This window comes from Erinaceus europaeus, chromosome 17, assembly GCF_950295315.1.
Source record: "Erinaceus europaeus chromosome 17, mEriEur2.1, whole genome shotgun sequence".
Lineage (NCBI taxonomy): Eukaryota > Metazoa > Chordata > Mammalia > Eulipotyphla > Erinaceidae > Erinaceus > Erinaceus europaeus.
In genome coordinates this window covers 5,313,144-5,337,475 of record NC_080178.1, presented here as the reverse complement: position 1 = coordinate 5,337,475, position 24,332 = coordinate 5,313,144, and the positions used below count along the sequence as shown (strand labels likewise).

Genomic DNA, 24,332 nt, shown 5'->3' with positions numbered 1-24,332 from the left:
CGGGGGCTCGAACCGGGATCCTTATGCCAGTCCTTGTGCTTTGCGCCACCTGCGCTTAACCCGCTGAGCTACAGCCCGACTCCCCATATATATGTTTTCTATGCTACTGGGGAAGAGAATATTGCATGAGGTAACAGGTGTGGGTGTGGTTTAGAAAGGAAGTGAAGGCGGGGCCTGGGAGTTCATAAGCTGCTACAGGCATGGTTGCTGTCTCTCTGCCAGCCCTGGGAGCATCAGCTTGAATAAGGTTTAAAATTCCTGAAAAATCATACTTTCTCCTCAATTCTTCATTAAGTTTATGTGTGACAAAATCTTTAACCTTGTGGGGAACGATCTCAGTTGTACCTCCCTCCCAATACACAGGTTTCTTCTCCATCAGAAATGTCCACTCCCTGAAGTAATTGGGATTGGACTCTGTTTGCCTCCAAGTAGAGCAAGCAGCCTGCTAAGATTAAAGTCAGAGAAGATCACAGAATGAGCCAGGATCCCATCTGGTGTGTCGTCCCCCCCCCTCCCCCGCCCCAGAAGGGAGCCCAGCTATGCACCGGACAGATTTCACACCAGGCAAGGCTTGCTGCATTTCCCCCAGTAAAATCCCCACCCCCTTACAAGGCTTTATTTTATTCTGTGAAAAATAAGCAAATAAGCCATATTAGAAAATAGAATGGCGTCCACAAAAGCACGCCTCAAAACCCTCAAGCAAAACAGCTCATATGAAATCACTGCTCAGACTGTCTCTTCCACTCATTGCTTTTGACGCTTGTTCCTTGAGAGCATGACTCCGATGAGGCCCACGGCGGCCAAGCCCACTCCCGTGATGCCAGCCATCATGACAGCTTCTCTGACCTGCAAGACAGAGAAGAGGGCAGATCAGCCTCTGTTCCAGGGATCTAAGTCCACGTGGCATGGATCCTTGGCCTCCTTGACACACTCAAGAGTCAAGAAGTGGTGAAGCAGTGCTGCAGGTGTCTCTCTGTCTCTCTTCCTCTCTAGCCCCCCCCCTTGATTTCTGGCTGTCTCTATCCAATAAATAAATTTAAAAAAAAAAAAGTCAAGAAATAATGGCAGGGACATGAGACAGAGAGAAAAGGACAGGATGGACCAGGCCAGCTGGCCACATATGCACACAGGACACAGCAACCTCTAGAAGGGCAAGGACCTCACCTCCTCACCTGTCCTAATCCTCGTGTCCCCAGACTCCTAGGCTAGAAAGCTCTTAACATATGTTTTAATTGCCTCCAGGGTTATTGCTGGCATTCAGCACCCACACTACAAATCCACTGCTCCTGCCAGCCATTTTTTTTCCTTTATGTTTTATTTAACAGAATAGAGAGAAATTAGGAGGGAAGAGGGAAGAGGAAGAGAAACAGATACCTGCATACTTGCTTCACTGCTATGAAGCATCCCCCCCTGCAGGTGGGGGTCAGGGGCTCAAACCCAGGTTCCTGTGCATGGTGATAATGTGAACTTAACTGGGAGTGCCACCACCTAGCCCCCTACATGTTCAATACCTTTAGCCCACCTGCATGTTAGCTGTCAGGCTCAGGCAAAAATTAGTAAAGTCATGGGCCCCTTGGAATATACCTAAAATAGACGTCCTAGCTTTTCCCAAAATAGACGCCCAAATCTCATCTGCTCTATTCTTGCCTTTAGGTTCCTGATTATTAAAACAATTTGTTCTGCTTTGTATCTTAATGCTTTTCAGCCACCAGTTGCAGATGCTATCATGACACCAACCTGACTTCCATGAGCAGACGACCTCTCTTATGTCCTGGAGCCCCACCTCCCCAGAGCCCTGTCCCACTAGGGAAAGATAGAAACAGGCTGGGAGTATGGCTCGACCTGCCAACTCCCATGTCCAGTGGAGAAGCAATTACAGAAGCCAGACCTCCCACCTTCTGCATCCCATAATGATCTTGGATCCATGCTCCCAGAGGGATAAAGAATAGGAAAGCTTCCAATGGATGGGGATGGGATACAGAACTCTGGTGGTGGGAATTGTGTGGAATTGTACCCCTCTTATTCTACGGTCTTGTTGACCATTGTTGGTCTGCTTCTAAATTCTGCTTCTAAATAATAATAAATGAAAAAAAATGAATCAATCAACTTTGGCTAACAGTGAAGTTATATGTAAATTATTAGGAGAGTAGGGCCAGGTGGTGACACACATTACAATGCTCAAGTACCCAGGTTCAAGCCCCCACTCCCCATTGTTGGTCTGCTTCTAAATTCTGCTTCTAAATAATAATAAATGAAAAAAAATGAATCAATCAACTTTGGCTAACAGTGAAGTTATATGTAAATTATTAGGAGAGTAGGGCCAGGTGGTGACACACATTACAATGCTCAAGTACCCAGGTTCAAGCCCCCACTCCCCATTGTTGGTCTGCTTCTAAATTCTGCTTCTAAATAATAATAAATGAAAAAAATGAATCAATCAACTTTGGCTAACAGTGAAGTTATATGTAAATTATTAGGAGAGTAGGGCCAGGTGGTGACACACATTACAATGCTCAGGTACCCAGGTTCAAGCCCCCACTCCCCATCTGCAGGGAGGCAAGCTTTCCAAGTGGTGAAGCAGTGATTCAGGTGTTTCTCTTTCTCTCTTTCTCTCTTACCTCCCCTACCCCTCTCAATTTTTCTGTCTCTATCCAAAATAAATAAATAAGTAATCAGGAATGCTGACTCACTGTTCATACTAGGCAAATAAGTGGTGGGAAAGTGTCAGGGCAAAGGTTGAACAAATATCAAATTTCTTTTCTTTCATTCTATTTTTATTTATTCATCTACACCAAGCTGAGAAAGTATCATTTTTTTCTTTTTATTTATTCATCCATGGCAGGGGGGGTTGGGGGAGAACCAGAGCCTCTCCCTAGCACACCTGATGCAGAGTCAAAATCGCTCTGACTTTGCCAAAGGGATGCTGAAAGCAAGAAGACAATAAACCACAGACACACACACACAGAGACTGACACACAGAGACACACACACACAGACAGACACACAGAGACACAGACACAGAGACACAGACAGAGAGACACACACAGAGACAGACACACAGAGACACACACAGACACACACAGAGAGACACACACACACAGACTCACACAGAGAGGCACACAGAGACAGACACACACACACAGACACACACACAGACACACACAGAGAGACACACACACAGAAAGACAAACACACAGATAAGAAATACACACAGAGACACACACAGAGACAGACACACACACAGACACAAAAATACACACAGAGACACACACAGACCAAAAATACACAGAGACATACACACACAAAAATACACACAGAGAGACACACACAGAGACAAACAGACACACACATACACACCAACTTCTCACAGAAAGCAAATTCTAGCCCAGAAGGATGGGATCAAGTGAGAGAACAAAACAAAAAAAACTCAGGGGAGTCGGGCAGTAGTGCAGCGGGTTAAGCACACATGGCACAAAGCCAAAGACCGGCGTAAGGATCCTGGTTCAAGCCCCCAGCTCCCCACCTGCAGGGAAGTCGCTTCACAAGTGGTGAAGCAGGTCTGCAGGTGTCTGTCTTTCTCTTCCCCTCTCTGTCTTCCCCTCCTCTCTCCATTTCTCTCTGTCCTATCTAACAATGATGACATCAATAACAACAACAATGATAACTACAACAACAACAACAAAAAAAAAAAGGGCAACCAAAGGGAAAATAAATATTTTTTTTTTAAAAATTTTAAGTAAAAACAAAAATAAAATAGGAAGGTAATCCTGAATTATCCAGGCAGACCCACTCTAATTGTGAAGTCTATCAAAATATAGAAGATGGACAACCAGGCAGTGGGGCACCTGGTTGAGTGCACATGTTACCCAGCGCACAAGGACCCAGGTTCAAAACCCTTGATCCACACCTGCAGAGAAGGGAAGCTTCACAAGTAGTAAAGCAGTGCTGCAGATGTCACTCTGTCTCTCTCTCTCTCTCTCTCTCATTCCCCTCTCACTCTTGCTCTGTCCTGTCAAATGATATAGAAAGAAGAAGAAAATTGATGGAAAAAGAGGTGGAAGAAATCAGTTTGGTGGTGAGGCAATGTTGTTCTGACAAGATGGTGGTGATGAAACCATCCCATAGTTCAGGCAAGTGACTCCAGGCAGTTGGAAGAAGACCAGCAATGAGGTTGCCTTGCTAACAGCCGTGAGAACATGTTGCTGATGGATTGCACAGAGACCTATGTGGGCAGAGGTGTAACCGAAGGCACTGACAACCATCCTGAGGTTCCGGCTTTGTCCAGTGAGGAGCCATTGCTTTGAGAGGACACTCAGGGCTCAGACAGAATCCTGCACTTTGCTTTGGGACAGTGCTCTTGCCCTCTGCCCTCTGCCCTCTGCCCTCTGATCTCCAATCTGGTTCATCTCAAAGCGCCTAAAAGTGCACTCAGCAATCTCATTGGTGTTCAACATTTTTTTAAATATTTTAAATATTTATTTGTTTATTTATTTCCTTTTGTTGCCCTTGTTGTTTTATTGTTGTAGTTATTATTGTCGTAGTTGTTGGATAGGACAGAGAGAAATGGAGAGAGGAGGGGAAGACAGAGAGGGGGAGAAAAAAAGACACCTGCAGACCTGCTTCACCGCCTGTGAAGTGACTCCCCTGCAGGTGGGGAACTGGGGGCTTGAACCGGGATCCTTCAGCCGGTCTTTGCACTTTGTGCCAGGTGTGCTTAACCTGCTGCTCTGCTGCCCAACTCCCTCAACATTTATTTTTAATTTACTATGAATTGTTTTAGCAGAACCCTGCTCAACTCTGGTATGTGATAGTGCTGGGGACTGAACCTGGCATCTTGGAGCCTCAGGCATGAAAATCTTTTGCAGAACCATTATGCTGTATCCCCAGCCCCCCTCCACTGATACTCAGCCTTTCTTTCTCTACTTGTTATTTTCCCCCCTCCAGGGTTATCACTGGAGTTCAGTGCCTGCTCTGGATCCACTGCTCCTAGTGGCCTTTTTTTTTTTTTCATTTTATTGGGTAGAACAGAGAGAAATTGAGAGAGGAGGGGAGATAGAGAAGGAGTCAGAAATATACCTACAGATCTGCTTCCCGCTTGTGAAGCTTACCCACTGCAGGCGGGGAGCCAGGGACTTGAACCCAGATCCTTGCTCGGGCCCTTGGATTTCGTACTATATGCGCTTAACCAATATGCCACCACCAGCCCCACCTCCCTCCTTTACTCCCTCCCTTCTTCCTTTCCTTTCCCCTTCCCTTTCCCCTTCCCCTCCCCCTGCCCCTGCCCCTGCCCCTTCCCCTTCCTTCCTTCCTTCCTTCCTTCCTTCCTTCCTTCCTTCCTTCCTACCTTCCTTAGCTAGGAGCTCATGCATGCACTATTTCACCACCCCTGAGCCGACAATTTAGAGAGACAGAGACTAACAGAGCGTTAGTGCAGCACCAGAGTTTCCCCCATGGCTGTGTCCCTCTCATATGGCACCAGGGCTTGAACCCAGGCCAGGCACAGGGCAAGGCATGCACCTTACCAGGTGAGCTATATTCCAGCACATTTCAGAAACATTTTGGCCACCAAGGCTCTGTGCCTGCATGACGCCATGACTCCCAGCAGACTTTGTTTCCTTGAAACTTCAGTTAGAAAGAGACAGAGGGGGGAGAGAGAGAGAGGGAGAGATAAGGAGAGACAGAGCAAGAGAGAGAGAGGGAGAGAGATACCACCCCACCTCTCCTAGAGCTTCCCCATGGTGCCAGGGGCTCCAACCTGCATGACAAAGTGTGCACTCTACCAGGGGAGCTATCTCTCAGGAGATCTCCCTTTTAAGAAGCTTGTATGTGGGCCAGGGAGACAGCATAATGGTGATGCAAAGAGACTCTCATGCCTGAGACTCAAGTCCCAGATTCAATCCCCTATACCACCATAAACCAGAGCTCTGGTAAAATTAATTAAGTAATTAAGTAAACATATATCTCAGGACAAACACATCAGCAACAAACTAGATTCTTTTTTTGTCCACCTGGGGCTTGGTCCCTGCATGATCCACTGCTCCCAACAGTCATTTTTTATTTTTATTTATTTATTCCCTTTTTGTTGCCCTTATTATTTTATTGTTGTAGTTATTATTGTTGTTAGTGATGTCCTCGTTGTTGGATAGGACTGAGAGATATTGAGAGACAAGGGGAAGACAGAGAGGGGGAGAGAAAGACAGACACCTGCAGACCTGCAGACCATCTATGCAGGAGGGGAGCCAGGGGCTCGAACCAGTATCCTTACACTGGTCCCTGCGCTTCGCGTGGCCACGTGTGCTTAACCTGCTGCATTACCGCCCGACTCCCTATTTTTTTTTAAGATTTTATTTATTAATGAGAAAGATAGGAGGAGAGAGAGAAAAAGAACCAGACATCACTCTGGTATATGTGCTGCCCGGGATAGAACTCAAGACCTCATGCTTGAGAATCTAATGTTTTATCCACTGTGCTACCTCCCGGACCACCCAACAGACACTTTTTATACAGAGGAAAAGACAGAGAGAGATAAAGAGCAGGAACGAGATGGGAAGTGGGACAGAGCCTCCCCAGAACCCTCCCCCACTAGGGAAAGATAGAAACATGCTGGGAGTATGGATCGACCTGTCAACGCCCATGTCCAGTGGAGGAGCCATTACTGAAGCCAGACCTTCCACCTTCTGCACCCCATAATGACCCTGGATAGACAGCCAGAAATATAGAGGATGGGAGAGGGAGAGAGAAAGATAGACACCTGCAGGGGACCAGGGTCTCAAACCCAGGTTCTTGTGCACTGTAACATGCGCTCTCAACCAGATGCACTACCACCCAGCCCCCTCCTATCCTTCTCATTAATAAATAAATAAAATCTTTAAAAAACAGCTACTTAGAGGGTTGGGCAGTAGTGCAGCAAGTTAAGCACACATAGCGCAAAGCTCAAGGACCGGCGTAAGAATCCCGGTTCGAGCCCCTGGCTCCCCATCTACAAAGGAGTCACTTCACAGGCAGTGAAACAGGTCTGCAGGTGTCTGTCTTTCTCTCCCCCTCTCTGTCTTCCCCTCCTCTCTCCATTTCTCTCTGTCCTCTCCAACAACGAATGACATCAACAATAATAATAATAACCACAGCAAGGCTACAACAACAAGGGCAACAAAAAGGGGAAAAAAAACGGCCTCCAGGAGTGGTGGATTCATAGTGCAGGCCCTGAGCCCCAGCAATATCCCTGGAGGCAAAAAAAAAAAAAACAGCTACTTAAAAAAAGTCCTCAGGGAGTCGGGCTGTAGCGCATCGGGTTAAGCGCAGGTAGTGCAAAGCACAAGGACCGGCATAAGGATCACGGTTCGAACCCCGGCTCCCCACCTGCAGGGAAGTCGCTTCACAGGCGGTGAAGCAGGTGTGTAGGTGTCTATCTTTCTCTCCTCCTCTATGTCATCCCCTCCTCTCTCCATTTCTCTCTGTCCTATCCAACAACGACAACAACAATAATAACTACAACAATAAAACAACAAGGGCAACAAAAGGGAATAAATAAATAAATAAAATAAATATTTTTTTTAAAAAAGTCCTCAGTGGAGTGGTACTCACACACACTCTGTTTCACAAGCTGCCTTCTTCAACTAACAGGGCATTTATTGCACCATCTCTGACACTGAGACCCACCAGATACAAAGGAGGTGTGCCTCTCATGGCCCTGCCCACCGCTTCCCCCAGGAGACTCTAAGCCTCTCAGAAGAACTGAAGCTTATACTAATGGACTTCGACATTCATGGATGAAGGTGTGGGGAGGGAGGGAGCTGAGACCGACATGATGGAATAAAAATAAGAGAAAATATAACAGATATTTCACCTAGTATCACACAGAGTAAACACCAGCTCAACAGCATGGAGTCAGGTGAGTAAACAGAGCTCATTAGCAACAATTTGAGGACAGCTGAGCATCACAGGTGAGATCTCACCTGATAGGTGGTGCTGGCAACAGTCACCTCATCAAGTCACCACGGCCCAGGGTGGCCAGTGGACCAGGGACTGGGTGACCCAAACAAAAAGACCACTGTAACTGCGTCTCTGCGTCTGCTGTTGTAGCTTGCTAAGTGTATCTTCAGTGTCAGCCCTAAGCTAAGCTTAAAGATGCTCTTAGTTAACCCGCTTTGTGATTTTTCTGAGATCAGTATTGTATCATCTGTACGTTCCCTAGGCGGCAAGAATGTACATCAGTTCCCCCGAGGCCAGAAAGCAGGCAAAAGGCAGACTCAGTCAGATCCAGCCTGACTCTCTCCCAGACTAGGAGCCCATGTTCTTAACCTCTACACAGAGAAGGGAAGAAAGAGCCAGGGCTCAAAGAATAAACAAGTGGATAGATTTATGGACCGAGAGAAAAAACTACCCTTTCACACCAAGAGACACACAGGACATTGTAGGTGTCTTCTCCAAAAATAAAGTTGTTTTTTTTTTCTTCTGTTTTTGTTTCTGTTCACCACTAGGGTTATACCATTTGAGCGTTTTCAGATGAAGAGAGAAAGGGACTGGGTGGTGGCTACAGTGCACAAGGACCCGTGGTTCAAGCCCTCAGTCCCCACTTTCAGGGGGATAGCTTGGCAAGGGCAGAGCAGTGCTACAGGTGTCTCTCTCTCTCCCTACCCAATAGATAAAGATAATAAAAATGGCGTGAAGCTCAAGGACCAGTGTAAGGATCCCGGTTCGAGCCCCCGGCTCCCCACCTGCAGAGGAGTCAGGGAGTCGCTTCACAGGCGGTGAAGCAGGTCTGCAGGTGTCTATCTTTCTCTCCCCCTCTCTGTCTTCCCTTCCTCTCTCCATTTCTCTCTGTCCTATCTAACAATGATGACATCAATAACAACAACAGTAATAACTACAACAACAATAAAAAAAAAACAAGGGCAACAAAAGGGAAAATAAATAAAATTTAAAAATAAAAATAAATAAAGTTAATAAAAAATGTTTGTAAAGGGGGAGGACGGGCTTGAACCTGGGGTCATGCACATGGCAAAGGCAGCAAACTCTCCAGGTGAGCTATTTTGCCTACCCAAATTTCCCTTTTTAATTTGAGCCATGGTATTGAAGATCCCAATGAGTGAATATAGGAGGGAGTTTGTTGTAAAGAAAAAAAGAGACAAAAGTGGTCCAGGAGGTGGCGCAGTGGATAAAGCACTGGACTCTCAAGCATGAGGTCCCAAGTTCAAGCCCTGGCAGTACATGTACCAGAGTGATGTCTGGTTCTTTCTCTCTCCTCCTATCTTTCTCATTAATAAATAATTTTTTTTCTCTAGGGTTATCGCTGGGGCTCAGTGCCTACACTACGAATCCACTACTCCTGGAGGCTATTTTTCCCTTTTGTTGCCCTTGTTATTTATCATTGTTATTGTTATTGTTGTCATTGCTGTTGTTGACATTGGATAAGACAGAGAGAAATGGAGAGAGGAGGGGAAAACAGAGAGGGGGAGAGAAAGGCAGATACCTGCAGACCTGCTTCACCGCTTGTGAAGTGACCCCCTACAGGTGGGGGAGCCGGGGGCTCAAACCTGAATCCCTGCACCGGTCCTTGCACTTCTCGCCATGTTTGCTTAACCCACTGTGCTACCACCCAACCCCAGAATAAATAAAATCTTTTAAAAAATAATAGTAATAATAAAATTTAAAAAATTTTTTTAAAGAAACGTGAAACAGAGCAGAGGGTCATGGCCAAAACCAAAATGAAAAAAAAAATAACAAAACTGCTTCCTGGGATCTCCAGGTGGGCCAGGATTTCAGCACGTGACAAGGGAGCATTTTGTAAAACCTGGAAAAGTGTGCTGAGTAGGCCTGGATTCCGACCCCCTGGCTAATTATCAGCACAGCTGCAAGTCATCCCCAGAGGGGGAAAAAAACAATAAAACAAGCATCAGGGCCAGAGACAGCCCTCACTGGTCTGATGAAACAGATGGTAGTTGACCTATTTAAACAGTGGGGTTCTCAGTTTCTCCATCTATCCAGTGGGGACAGGCAAACCACCTCTGCGGCTGTGGCCAGGGAGGGTCAGCCACAGGGGTGACCATATAGGCTGTGACTCACACCTGGGGCCCTCGGCCCCCACCCCCACAGATCTGCACCTTGCCAACGTCCCTACTCCAGTCCCCAGTCCCTACCCTGACAGTGCCGTCCTGGAGGTGAGGGAAGAGTCTGTCTACTCTGTTGTTATATCCTGGGTCAGGACAGGATTATGCCCTGACTGGAAGCTCGTGGTAGCTTCAGCTCAGAGCTCGAGACTGGCCAGCTCAAGGCCCGTGTTATGTACACAGTGGCGCCTCTGTGCCTGATGCTGATTGATGTGTTGACCTTTTCACCTGATGCCGCCTGATGCCAAGTTGGCCCTTTGCACCTGATACTGAGTGATGTCATATATAAAGGCGGTTTTACAAGGCAATAAAAGAGGGCCAGCAACCTGCCTTCCCTGGGCAGACGACCTCACCAGTGTGTCCCGGAACCTCACCTCTCCAGAGCCCTGCCACACGAGGAAAAGGTACAGACACAGGCTGGGAGTATAATCTACCTACCAACGCCCATGTCCAGCAGAGAAGCATTCACAGAAGCCAGAACTCCCACCTTCTGCGCCGCATAGAGATCTTTGGTCCAGACTCCCAGAGGGATAAAGAATAGGGAAGTGGGGGCCGAGCGGTAGTGCACTGGGTTAAGCGCACATAATACAAAGTGTAAGGATCCCAGTTAAAACCCACGGATCCCCACCTGCAGGGGGTTGCTTCACATGCGGCGAAGCAGGTCTACAGGTGTCTGTCTCTCTCTCCCCATCTCTGTCTTCTCCTCCTCTCTCGATTTCTCTCTGTCCTACTCAACAACAACAGAAATGGGAAAAGATAGCCGCTAGGAGCAGTGGATTCATGGTGTAGGTACCGAGACCCAGCAATAACCCTGGAGGGCGGGGGGGGGAGGGAAAGTAGGGAAGCTTCCAGTGGGGAGGGGAGGGTATGGCACACTGGCGGTGGGAACTGTATGAACTGTACCCCTTATCCCACAGTCTTGTTGACCATCATCAAATTACTAATAACAAGAAGTCAACCCAAAAAAAGGGAGCCGAGCGGTGGCACACCTAGTTAAGTGCACACGTTTCAGTACAAAAGGACCCAGGTTCAAGCCTCCGGTCCCCACCTGCAAGGGGAAAGCTTTATGAGTGGTAATGCAGGGCTGCAGGTGTCTCTCTGTCTCTCTCCCTCCTCTCTCAATTTCTGTCTCTATCCACTAATAAATAAATAAAATAAATAAATGCACAAAGCAGAATTTGGACTGGGTTTGGAGTATTGCACCAAAGTAAAAGCCTCTGGGGTGGGTGGAGGGAGAGTCCAGGTCCTGGAAAAGGATGACAGAGGACCTAGAGGGGGTTGAATTGTTACGTGGAATATTGTGAGAAATATTGTACATGTATAAACTATCATATTTACTGTCAAATGTAAAACATTAATCCCGTAATAAAAGAAAAAAATAAGAAAATAAAGAGAAAAAAAAGACTCTGGGGGTGGTGGGGGAGGGTTGAAGTCCTGAAACCTGATGGCAGAGGATGACAGAGGACCTGGGAGGGTTGAATTGTTACATGGAAAACTGAGAAATGTTACACATGTACCAACTACTGTTTTACTGTTGACTATAAACTATTAACCCCCCTCAATAAAGAAAAAAGGAGGGCGGGTGGTGGTGCACCCAGTTAAATGCACATAGTACTAAGCGCAAGGACCCACGTAAGGATCTGGGTTCTAGCTCCCAGCTCCCCACCTGCGGGACGAACACTTCACAAGCAGTGAAGCAAGTCTGCAGGCGACTCCCTTTCTCTCTCCCTCTCTATGCCCCCTTCCTCTCTCAATTTCTCTCTGTCCTAGCTAATAAAATGGAGGGGGGAAAGTGGCCACCAGGAGCAGTGGACTTGTGGTGCAGGCACTGAGCCCCAGCAATAACCCTGGAGGGGAAAAGAAAAAGAAAGGAGGAGGAGGAGGAGAGGAAGGAGGAGAAGAAAGGGAAGGAGGAGAAGAAGGAGGAGGAGGAGGAGAAGGAGAAGGAGGAGGAGGAGGAGGAGAAGAAAGGGAAGGAGGAGGAGGAGAAGGAGAAGGAGGAGGAGGAGGAGGAGAAGAAAGGGAAGGAGGAGGAGGAGAAGAAAGGGAAGGAGGAGGAGGAGAAGAAAGGGAAGGAGGAGGAGGAGAAGGAGAAGGAGGAGGAGGAGGAGGAGAAGAAAGGGAAGGAGGAGGAGGAGAAGGAGAAGGAGGAGGAGGAGGAGGAGAAGAAAGGGAAGGAGGAGGAGGAGAAGAGGGAGAAGAAGAAGAAAAAAGAAGAAATAAAAGTGGGGTGTGGTGGTCCAGGAGGTGGCACAGTGGCTAAGGCAGTAGACTCTCAAGCTTGAGGTCCTGAGTTCAATCCCTGGCAGCACATGTACCAGAGTGATGTCTGGTTCTCTCTCTCTCCTCCTCCTATCTTTCTCATTAATAAATCTTCAAAATAAATAAATAAATAAATAAATAATAAAAGGGGGCGGCATTCCCAGGGCCTTTCTCTCTATGTGTCACTCTGACTCTTGTCTGCTCCACTGACCTGACCCCTGGCCTTGACACCTGGGAGACCCTCTTCCTCTCCACCAGCCCCTCCCTGAAAGGCGGGAGGGGAGCGGCCTCCATCCCTGGGGACGCACCTGGTCGCTGCGGGGGACCCCGTAGCGCAGCTCGTTGACAAAGTGCTCGCAGTTCTCGCTGGTCAGCTTGTAGAGCACCTCGCGCCCCACCTGCTCCTCCGCCCGCTGCACGATCTTGCTGGGCGGTAGCGGGGAGTACTTGTCATCGTGTTTGTTGTTGACCTGGTACCTGTCCCTCCCGGCCACGTCGTACAGCAGCTCCTTCTTCACCATGGCCTTGTCCGTCAGGGCCGACATGATGCTGGCAGCACCTGCGCCCGCAATCTCACCTGTGGGTCCCCAGAGAGGAAAGGGAGTGGGTCCCGGGCAGGCCCCACCCCCCTCACTGGACGGCCACCCTTGGCACCACCCACAAGGAGACGGACTGATGCGGAGGGTCCAGGGAGCAGGCTGCCTACAGGCTTGGGAGAAGGCACTTGTGTTCTCTGGGGAGGAGGCAAGTTTCTTTGGAGTTTATTATGACTTTGGATAAAGACAAAAATTGAAAGTGGGAGAGAGAGAAAGAGAAAGACACCTGCAGCACTGTGTCACTGCATGTGAAGCTTCCCCACTGGGGGTGGGAACCGAGGGCTTGAACCTGGGTCCTTGTGCGTGGTAATGCACAACCACTCCATCCATGATATTCCTAACCTAGAAAAGCCGGTCTTCTGCACCTGGAATGACTCATGGTGGGGGAGGGGCTTTTTTCTTTTCTTTTTTTTTTTTTTTAAGAAGAGGAAGATGCCTAAGAGTAGTACTGCTGGGTCATAAGGTAATTCTTTTTTATTTGTTAAAGGGCTGGTCCATAGTCTTCCAAAGGGGCTGCACCAGTCTGCATTCCCACCAGCAATGCAGCAGAGTTCCCTTTCCTCCACGACCTCTCCAGCACCGTCATTTCCTGGCTTGCTGATGTCAGCCATTCTCTCAACTGTGAGACCAACTCAGCCCCTTGATAGCTCCCTTGGGGCGCCAAGGAAGAGAGTTTGAAAACCACTGCCCCACATCAAACAGTCAGGCACTCCCACTGAAGAGCAAGGTGTTATGTGGAAGTCAACACTGCCCAAAGCTGCCCCTTCCCCAGTCCCTCACCCCAGCACCACAAGAGGTCCCAGCACCCTTACTTGGGGGGGCCAGGTGGACCACATAGCCGTCACCAACGTAGATGGCCCAGTGTCGATAGAAAGGGCGGAAAATCTCGATCAGGTCTCCAGGCATGGGCTCTGGCTGTAAAACCAGGAAGAGTCCAGTTAAGAGGAGTGGGGGAGAGTCAGAAGGTAGCACAGCGGGTTAAGCGCACATGGCACAAAGTACACCGACTGGAGTAAGGATCCCGGTTCAAGCCCCCGGCTCCCCACCTGCAGGGGAGTCGCTTCACAAGCACTGAAGCAGGTCTGCAGGTGTCTGTCTTTCTCTCCCCCTCTCTGTCTTCCCCTCCTCTCTCCATTTCTCTCTGTCCTATCCAACAACAACAATAATAATTACAAAAACAATGAAAAACAACAAGGGCAACAAAAGGGAAAATAAATTAATTTAAAAAAAAATTTTTTTTTTAAAGGAGTGGGGAGAGGGAACAGGAAGTGGCAGCTGGGCCACCCTCCAGAGCCCCACCCACCTACTCCTCCAGCCCATGCCAAGGACTCCACAAGCCTGGGTCCCATACCTGCAGGGACCACGGGACTGTCATTATAAATTGCCAAGGGCAAACCCAGAAGCTCCAATCCAGGAACAAGGATTCCACTTCTGTGTGTCTTCCTGTGTCTCTCTTAGCATCGTCCTATAGTTTCCGTTGTAAAGGTCCTTTTTTGCCTCCAGGGTTATTGCGAGGGCTCTGTGCCTGCACTATGAATCCACTGCTTCCCATTTTGTTGCCCTAGTTGTTGTTATTGTTGTTGCCATTGCTGCTGATGTTGCTGAATAGGACAGAGAGAAATGGAGAGAGGAGGGGAAGACAGAGAGGGGGAGAGAAAGACAGACACCTGCAGACCTGCTTCACCGCCTGGGAAGCGACTCCCCTGCAGGTGGGGAGCTGAAGGCTCCAACCAGGATCCTCACGCTGGTCCTTGAGCTTCGCGCCATGTGTGCTTAACCCATTGCGCTCCTGCCTGGCTCCAAGGTCCTTCACTTTTTTGTGAGATTCACCCCAGGGTACTTTATCTTTTAGATAGAGTCCTTTATTCCCCTTTCCTCTGACTTTTTGTTTGGTAATGCCACAGGTGGATGTGTATTTGCTGGAGTCTCTGTCTTAGCACTGCTGTCTCAGGTATTACTATATGTCAAACTCTCACTCAGCTAGTCAGTCTGAGAAGTCACTCTCCTCCTTGGAACCCCAAGGCTGCTATTCTGTGCTTGACAAGCACAGCCTGTTAAGTTTTTTTTATTTATTAACAAAAGTACTATTAACTATATGAAAGAAAGTAATATAGACTCTTAACATCTTTTTTCCTTTTGCCTCCTGGGTTCTTGCTGGGGCTCAGTGCCTGCACTACAAACCCACTGCTCCTGGAGGCTATTTTTCCTATTTTGTTGCCCTTGTTGTTACCATTATTATTGTTGTTGTTATTGCTGTTGTTGGATAGGACAGAGAGAAATGGATTGAGGAGGGAAAGACAGAGAGGGAGAGAGAAAGACACCAGCAGGCCTGTTTCACCGCTCGTGAAGCGACCCCCCTGCAGGTGGGGAGCCGGGGGCTCAAACCAGAATCCTTATGCTGGTCCTTGTGCTTTGCGCCATGTGCGCTTAACCCGCTGCACTACCGCCCAATCCCCAGACTCTTACATCTTTTAACATGAGAGGGAAAGAAAGTGATAACTAGGAGGGCCTCTAGGAGCAGTGGATTCATGGTGAAGGTTCTGAGCCCCATCAATAACCCTGGAGGCAAAAAAAAAAAAAAGAAAGTAGAAAGTGATAACTAGAGCTTCACTCTGGCATATGATGCCAGGAATTGAACTCAGAACCTCATGCTTTGGAAAGTATATTTCTTTTACTGAGGGGGGTTAATGCTTTACATTGACATATGCAGACAATTTCATTATGTAACAAGCCCCCAAAGTTTTCTCCCTCTCCTCCTTCCCCCTCCCTCCCCAGAGTCCTTTGCTTTGGTGCATGGAAAATAATTTTTAATAAATAAGCACAAGTAATGAAAACACACTTAGCACACTGGGATGCTGGTCACTGGGAAAAGTGACCTAAGCGATGAAGGTGATGAAAGAGAGACTCAGATACTGGATGGTGGCACACCTGGTAGAGGACCCGAGTTCAAGCCCTTGGTCCCCACCTGCAGGAGGAGAAGCTTATGATCAGTGAAGCAGGTCTGATCAGATGTCTTATCTTTCTCTCTCCCTCTGGAGCTCACTCTCCCCCTTCCCTCCCCATTTCTGCCTCTATCCAAAAAACCCAAATTAATGAAGAAAAAAAAAAAAGGCTGCCAGGGGAAGTACGTTCATCACACAGTGGGCACCAAGTACCAGCTAGGACCCTGGTGGCAAAAAAAAAAAGACAAAAAAGAGGAAAAGGAAGAAATAAACACGTTTTTAAAAGAGGACTCTTGCAGTGACCAATGAAGACAGCGTAAGGAAGGGAGGGAGGGAGGGAGGGAGGGAGGGAAGGAGTTAAGCAAACCTCAGCACCCCATCAAGTAAGTGTTAGTTTCACTGCCACAGAGAACACACAACTTTTTCTGCCCTTAACAGAAAAATCTGGGGGCGGGGTGTGGCGACCAGCTATTATCCCTCCCCCAGCACACACACCCCAAACTAGATTCCCCAGCCTCAGGGATCAATCTGGATCCTGTAGTCAGAGGTTCTTCCCAGGGAGCAGGCAGGCCAGCAGGAATGGCAGGAAGCAAGGTCTCTCCAGGGCAGAGTTCAGGGGCACTCCCAGCCCCCCACCCCAACAGCCCCCACCCACCCCACTCCACCCCACCCCCCAAGGGGCTCAGGCTCCTCCTACAGAGGACATGTGCTCTCAGCTGCGCCCATGGGATTTCCAAACAAAACATCTTTATCCTCCCTACAAAGGCAGCTGTACAGAGCTGGGCCACAAGCTTCCTGCCTCAGCAAGCACGCGGAGGGCTGAGCCCTGGCCAGTGGGGACTCACACTGGAACAACCCCTAACACTCATCCCAGAGAGTCCAAAGTCACCCGAATTCCCTCTCTGAGCAGCCTTCAGAGAGATCAGGGGCGGGGCCTTCCCTGAGCAGCATGGAAGTTACCCGTAGTCAAGGGGGCCAAGGGTTGAGTGCACAAGGTCCAGGGTTCAAGCTCCTAGTCCCCCCTATCTGCAGGGGCAACTTCACAAGCAGTGAAGCAGGGTGGTTGGTGTCTGTCTCCTTCCTATCGCCTCCTCCCCTATTGACTTCTCTGCCTCTCTCTATCCAATAAATAAACTAAACAAGAGAGAAGAAGAATGTGCAGTGTATTCCCTCTCCTAGGAATACATCATTTAAAAATAAGCCAAGAAAAGGCATGTGACATTATATTAATTTTGATCAAAGATTTTTTAAAATATGTATTTATTTATTCTATTTTTTATTGCCCTTGTTTTATTGTTGTAGTTATTATTGTTGTTATTGATGCATTCTTAGCAACATCGCCCCACCAGATATTCGTCGGGATGCGGCATCATCTAAGTTCATTTCCCACGTCTACGCTCGACCGGACCTGCCAATATACGCGGATATCTTCGCCTACCCTGTCCAACACTTGACGTCTCGTCACCCAATCTGGTCCCCTACGCCTACACTGAACTTCTCTGTTCCAGACTCTTGGAAACAGAGCTGGCAGTCAGCTGAGGTAAAGAACAAACACCTCATCACAGACCCCTGCGAGCGTCAACCCGGCTTTGACCTAGCACGTTATGATTGGGCCCTCTTCAATCGCTATCCAACAGGCCATGGCCGGTGCGCCGCTATGATCCATCACTGGGGAGCCAGAGACACCCGAACTGCCCCTGCGGCTACAGACAGACTATGACCCACATAGTCAACGACTGCCGCCTCTCCAGATTCAAAGGAGGTCTCGAAACTTTACATCAGGCTCAACCTGATGCTGTTGACTGGCTACGGAAGAAGGGCAAACGCTAGAAGAAGAAGAATTGATGCCGAAGTTGTTGGATAGGACAAAGAGGGAGAGAAAGACAGACACCTGCAGACCTGCTTCACCGCCTATGAAGTGACTCCCCTGCAGGTGGGGAGCCGGGGGCTCGAACCGGGATCCTCACGCTGGTCCTTGTGCTTTGCGTCACCTGTGCTTAACCTGCTGTGCTATCGCCCGACTCTCATCAAAGATTTTTATACCAATCTGAATCGCTTTGGTTTTTTCTGCTGTTGTTTTCTTTCCCAAGGCAGGGCCTCCTGACTGTGTGATTCTACCACTCTGGGCTGCTCCTTGATTCAGAAGAGGAGAAAAGAGGAAATGGGGAGGGAGAAAGAACATCATCTTGTGTCAGAGGAGACTTGGAGATGGTTCGATGGATGGAGTCCACACCCTCCCATAGGTGAGACCCTGGGTTCAAACCCCAGAACCACATGGGAGCAACAAAAGACAACACCAGGGAGTCGGGCTGTAGCGCAGCGGGTTAAGCGCAGGTGGTGCAAAGCACAAGGACCGGCATAAGGATCCCGGTTCGAACCCTGGCTCCCCACCTGCAGGGGAGTCACTTCACTGGCGGTGAAGCAGGTCTGCAGGTGTCTGTCTTTCTCTCCTCCTCTCTGTCTTCCCCTCCTCTCTCCATTTCTCTCTGTCCTATCCAACAATGATGATGACATCAATAACAACAACAATAAAACAACAAGGGCAACAAAAAGGGAATAAATAAATAAAATAAATATTAAAAAAAAAATAAAAAAGAAAAAATACTGTTAAATAAAATAAAATAAAATAAAAAATAAATAAATAAAAGACAGCACCAAAGAGAGCTCCAATGATGGTGGAGTGCTGCCTAGGTGTCTTTCTGTTTCTTTTTTATATAAATTTATTGGTTTGTTTGTTTGAGCACTGCTCAGCTCTGGTATAAGGTGGAGCTGGGTATTGAACCTTAGAGCCTCAGGCATGAAAGTCTTTTTGCAGAACCCTTATGCTATCTCCCTAGCTCTCTTTTCTCTATTTCTTTTCTCTTCCCCTGTCTCTGTCTCTGCCCCTCTCTCTCTCTCTCTCCTCCCTTAAATATGTAGACTAAAAACCCTCTCTTTTGTTTGTCTCTTTCTCTCTAGCTCAGTTTTTTTAATCAGGGAGTTGGGATGTAGCGCAGTGGGTTAAGCACACATGGCACAAAGCTCAAGGACAGGCATAAGGATCCCGGTTCGAGCTCCCAGCTCCCCACCTGCAGGGGAGTCGCTTCACAGGTGGTGAAGCAGATCTGCAGGCATCTATCTTTCTCTCCTCCTCCGTCTTCCCCTCCTCTCTCCATTTCTCTCTGTCCTATCCAACAATGACGACATCAATAACAACAACAATAATAACTACAAAAATAAAAACAAGGGCAACAAAAGGGAATAAATAAATAAATATTTTTTTAAAATTTGAATCAAAACATGAGAGAAATTGCTTTTTCACCATTGTGAGGCTAAACCTGAAAATTTATGAATACCTGAAGACATAGTCCACTGGACTGGTCATCAAATGAAAGCATTTAAAAGCTGGTCAGGGCACTCCAAAGACTCAGCACGCATGGAAGATGCAGATAAACAGCTTCTCCCGGTCACTGCTGATGGGAATTTATCACGATAACTTCTCTGAAGGCTATTTGGCAACACAGATCACTCATCTTAGAAGTATTTGTAACCCTTGACTCAGTTTCTTTTTATAGACCGCATCCTAAGGATGTAAACTCAAAGGCCCGTGAAAGATGCCAGTCACACGGTCACATCTAAGGACAAAACACTGGATGCCCAAGGATCTTCTGTCAAGAGATAACTTGAGGCTTGGCAGATTCTACACCAGGTGTCCGTGAAGCTATGTTCTAAAGGCTGTAATTTAAAAGAATACTTGGAGCCGGGCGGTAGTGCAGCAGGTTAAGCGCACATGGCTCGAAGCACAAGGACAGGCAGAAGGAACCCAGTTCAAGCCCCCGGCTACCCACCTGCAGGAGAGTTGCTTCACAAGTAGTGAAGCAGGTCTGCAGGTGTCTATCTTTCTCTCCCCCTCTCTGTCTTCTCCTCCTCTCTCCATTTCTCTCTGTCCTAGCCAACAACGACGACATCAATAACAACAACAAAAATTAACAACAATAAAACAACAAGGGTAACAAAAGGGAATAAAAAAAAATCTTGGGGTCGGGCGGTGGCACAGTGGGTTAAGCACATGTGGCACAAAGTGCAGGGACCGGCGTAAGGATCCCGGTTCGAGCCCCCGGCTCCCCACCTGCAGGGGAGTCGCTTCACAGGCAATGAAGCAGGTCTGCAGGTGTCTATCTTTCTCTCGCCCTCTCTGTCTTCCCCTCCTCTCTCCATTTCTCTTTGTCCTATCCAACAACGAACAACATCAACAATGGCAATAATAATAACCACAACGAGGCTACAACAACAAGGGAAACAAAAAGGGGGGAAAATGGCCTCCAGGAGCTGTGGATTCATGGTGCAGGCACCGAGCCCAGCAATAACCCTGGAGGAAAAAAAAAAATCTTAAAAAAAAAAAAAGATACTTAATGATAGGGCCAGTTGGTGGTGTACCAGTTGAGCATATACGTCACCATGAGCAAGGATCCCAGTTTGAGTCCCCGCTCCCCACCTGCAAGGGGGGACACTTCATAAATAGTGAAGCGGATCTGCAGGTGTCTTTCTTTTTCTCTCCTTCCCTATCTCCCCTCCCCTCTTGGTTTCTCTCTGTCGCTATCCAAAATAAATAAACAATATAAAATGTTAAAACAAATATTTGTTCTTTTAGGGCTGTGGAGATAGTATGATGGTTATGCAAAAAGACTTTTCATTCCTAAGGCTCTGAGGTCCCAGGTTTAATCCCCAGCACCACTGTAAGCCAAAGTATAGCAGTGCTTTGGAAGATAGGAAGGTAGGAAGAAAGGAAGACACAACCAGGGCCAGCCGTAACGCAGCAGGTTAAGTGCACATGGAGTGAAGCACACAGACCGGAGTAAAGATCCAAGTTTGAATCCCAGGCTCCCCACCTGCAGGGGGGTTGGGGAGGCTGTGCTGACACCAGGGAACACAGAACTAACCAGGATATTCAGAAGATAGATACTTCTGTGGTCTAGCAGTGGAGCTGTGAGAGTCTCTTTACATAACCACTGGATTATCTCTGCCCCCACCTTGCTTTATCTCTTGGTCAGGAGTCAGTTATTAAGCTAAGAAGCCTACTTTAGTTTCAAAGCCCTCAGGCTCCCATAGCCTACAGGGAAGAAAAAAGAACAAGAGGCTTTTAAGCCACTGTGCTCCAACTCAAGGATAAAATTAATATTGAAATAACTGTCAATTTCCACAACTGTGAACCCTTTAATTACCTTACTTAGACTCAAGTCAATCCAGGCAAGAGTGATCAGTAATTTGAAAAGTACTGAGAGAGGGACCTCATAACATACTATATGGAATGGCTAAACCAACAAGAAGAAATACTAGAGAAATGAACCAGGACAAGAGTCCAGCTAAAAGCCCCCCAAAGGTTCGAGCCCCCAGCTCCCCACCTGCAGGGGAGTCGCTTCACAGGCAGTGAAGCAGGTCTGCAGGTGTCTATCTTTCTCTCCCCTCTCTCTCTGTCTTCCCCTCCTCTCTCCATTTCTCTCTGTCCTATCCAACAACAAAAGCAACGTCAACAATGGCAATAATAACCGCAATGAGGTTGCAACAACTAGGGCAACAAAAAGGGGGGGAAATGGTCTCCAGGAGCGGTGGATTCATGGTGCAGGCACCGAGCCCAGCAATAACCCTGGAGGGAAAAAAAAAGCCCCCCAAAGGTTGAAGCACAAAATATTGAGGTCAACATCCAAACACTAGTTAAGGAAATAATCACAGGAGTGAGTAAAGAGTTTAAAAGAATTGTCATCAGAAATGCAGAAACAACAAATGAGACTCTGGAAGAAAACACTAATTATCTCAAGGTTATTAGAGAGCTGAAAGCTGAAATAGCTGAGCTAAGAACACAACTAGCTGAACAAGCTAAAACAGTATCAGAACAGGGTAACAAAATAGATGAACTCCAGAAAACAGTAAAAGGGAGAGAGAATAGAATAAATGAGGCTGAAGACAGAATTAGCAAGATCAAGGATGAATTAGAGACAACTAAAAAAGAAGTAAGAGATCTCAAAAGGAGATTAAGAGACACTGAAAACAGCAACAGAGACCTATGGGATGACTTCAAAAGAAATAATGTACATATTATTGGTTTACCAGAGAAAGAAAGAGAGGGAGGGGGAAGAAAGCATTCCTCAGGACATAATAGCTGAGAACTTCTCTAGTCTAGACAACATCAAAGACATAAAGGTTCAAGAAGCCCAGAGGAGGGTCCCAAACAGAATTAACCCAGATTTAGAGACACCAAGACACATCATATTTAGAATGGAGAGGAATGCATGTACAAACTATTGTACTTACTGTTGAATGTAAAACATTAATTCCCCAATTTAAAAAAAAAAGTTAAAAAAAAAAAAAAAGAATGGAGAGGAATAAGGATAAGGAAAGGATCCTGAAGGCTGCAAGAGAAAAACAAAGAGTCACCTACAGAGGAAAACCCATAAGATTAGCAGCAGACTTCTCCACACAAACACTGCAGGCCAGAAAAGAATGGCAAGATAACTTTCAAGTGCTCAGTGAGAAAGGCTTTCAACCAAGACTACTGTATCCTGCTAGACTGCCATTCAGACTAGATGGAGGCATCAAAACCTTCTCAGACAAACAACAGTTGAAGAAATCAGTTATCACCAAGCCTGCACTGAAAGAAGTTCTGAAAGGTCTCCCATAAACAGTCAGACCACCATAAATATGCCATATATCAGAACACTCTAAAACTCTACAAGAATGGCATTAAAATATCTTCAATCTTTGATATCAATAAATGTCAATGGCCTGAATTCACCTATTAAAAGGCACAGAGTAGGAAGATGTTAATGCTTCTAGTTCTGCTTCTGGGATCCCTTCTGTTACATTGCTTGACGTTGTGGTCTATTTACATGGTCATTCTGTTACATTGGTTTGGTCTCACTTCCCCTTCCACCAGGAGATTTGGTTTAGCCCTTGCTAGTTTCATGCTTCTTCCTTCTCCCCACCCCCTACCCTACGTACTTCCTGAGTTCCTGCCGCTGCCGCTGGAAGAGAAGATGGAGGACAGAATTGTGTGGTGATTAGATTAGATTAGTTTTTTAAATCGTTGGCTCGTGAATAAAGAAATACAGCTTCTCCGCTCAGCTTTTTGTCCCTAGTCGTCTGTCTACTCCCGCGAAACTAGCCCGGCCTACTGGTGCACTGAACCCTGACGACAGGAAGATGGATCAGAAAACACAACCCAACAATATACTGTCTAGAATGAACCCACCTGACTCAACAAGACAAACACAGACTCAAAGTGAAAGGATGGAAAACTATCATACAAGCCAATGGCCCACAAAAAAGGACAGGAACAGCTATTCTCATATCTGACATGATAGACTCTAAAATAAATAAAATTTAAAAGATAGGGATGGACACTACTTAATGCTCAGAGTATCAGTCAATTAGAGGACTTAACAATTATTAACATCTATGTACCCAGTGAGAATCCAACTAAATACATCAAACATCTACTGAAAGAGCTACAGCAATATATTAACAGCAACACAGTCATAGTAGGGGACTTCAACACCTCACTCTCTCTGCTTGACAGATCATCCAGGCAGAAAATCAATAAAGAAATGAGAGAGCTAAATGAGGAGATAGGTAAACTAGAACTATTGGACATTTTCAGAGTCATTCATCCCAAGAAACTGGAATATACATTTTACTCAAGTCCACATGGGTCATTCTCAAGGATAGGGTCTATCCTTGAGAATGACCCTATTTAGTGGCCTAAATTCAAGAGCATTGAAATCATCCCAAGCATCTTCTCAGACCACAGTGGAATTTAACTAACACCTAACAATCAACAAAAGATTAGTAATAGTCCCAAAATGTGGAAGCTCAACAGTACACTACTTAACAACTACTGGGTCAAATAGAAAATAAAGGAAGAAATCAAAATGTTTCGAGAGTTCAATGAAAATGAAGACATAAGCTATCAAAATATTTGGGACACATTTAAGGCATTACTGAGAGGGAAGTTCATAGCCATACAAGCACACATTAGGAAGCAAGAAAAAGCACAAATAAACAGTCTGACTGCACATCTTAAAGACCTAGAAGAAGAAGAACAAAGGAACCCTAAAGCAACCAGAAGGACAGAAATCACTAAAGTTAGGGCAGAAATCAATAACATTGGAAATAAGAAAACCATAGAAAAGATCAATGAAAGCAAATATTGGTTCTTCAAAAAAAGGGAACAAAATCGACAAACCTTTAGCCAGACTCACAAAGCAAAAAAGGAAGAAGACCCAAATAAATCGGGATGTAAATGAAAGAGGAGATATCACAACAGACACTGCAGAAATTCAACATATCATGCGAGGCTTCTATGCCACCAAACTAGAGAACCTAGAAGAAACAGACGATTTTCTAGATACCTACAAACTTCCAAAATTAAATAAAGAGGAACTAGATAATAT

At 46.7% G+C, this 24,332-nt stretch overlaps 1 protein-coding gene across 3 annotated transcripts in view; it reads right to left on the bottom strand.

Moving 5' to 3' along the window:
• Window positions 1–575: 575 nt before the first annotated feature.
• Window positions 576–24,332, bottom strand: part of LOC103109473 (phospholipase A and acyltransferase 3) — a 43,175-nt gene continuing 19,418 nt past the window's right edge. For 2 of the 3 annotated variants that reach the window (XM_060176191.1, XM_016186192.2), the window contains exons 3-5: window positions 13,777–13,879; window positions 12,677–12,945; window positions 576–846 (exon numbers count right to left, since the gene is read on the bottom strand). In XM_060176191.1, coding sequence (XP_060032174.1) covers window positions 745–846; window positions 12,677–12,945; window positions 13,777–13,879 — 474 coding nt within the window. In that variant the 3' untranslated portion in view covers window positions 576–744. Of the gene's footprint in view, window positions 847–12,676; window positions 12,946–13,776; window positions 13,880–19,241; window positions 19,299–24,332 lie in introns of those variants that run through there. The other variant, XM_007518533.3, reaches the window with a different exon arrangement.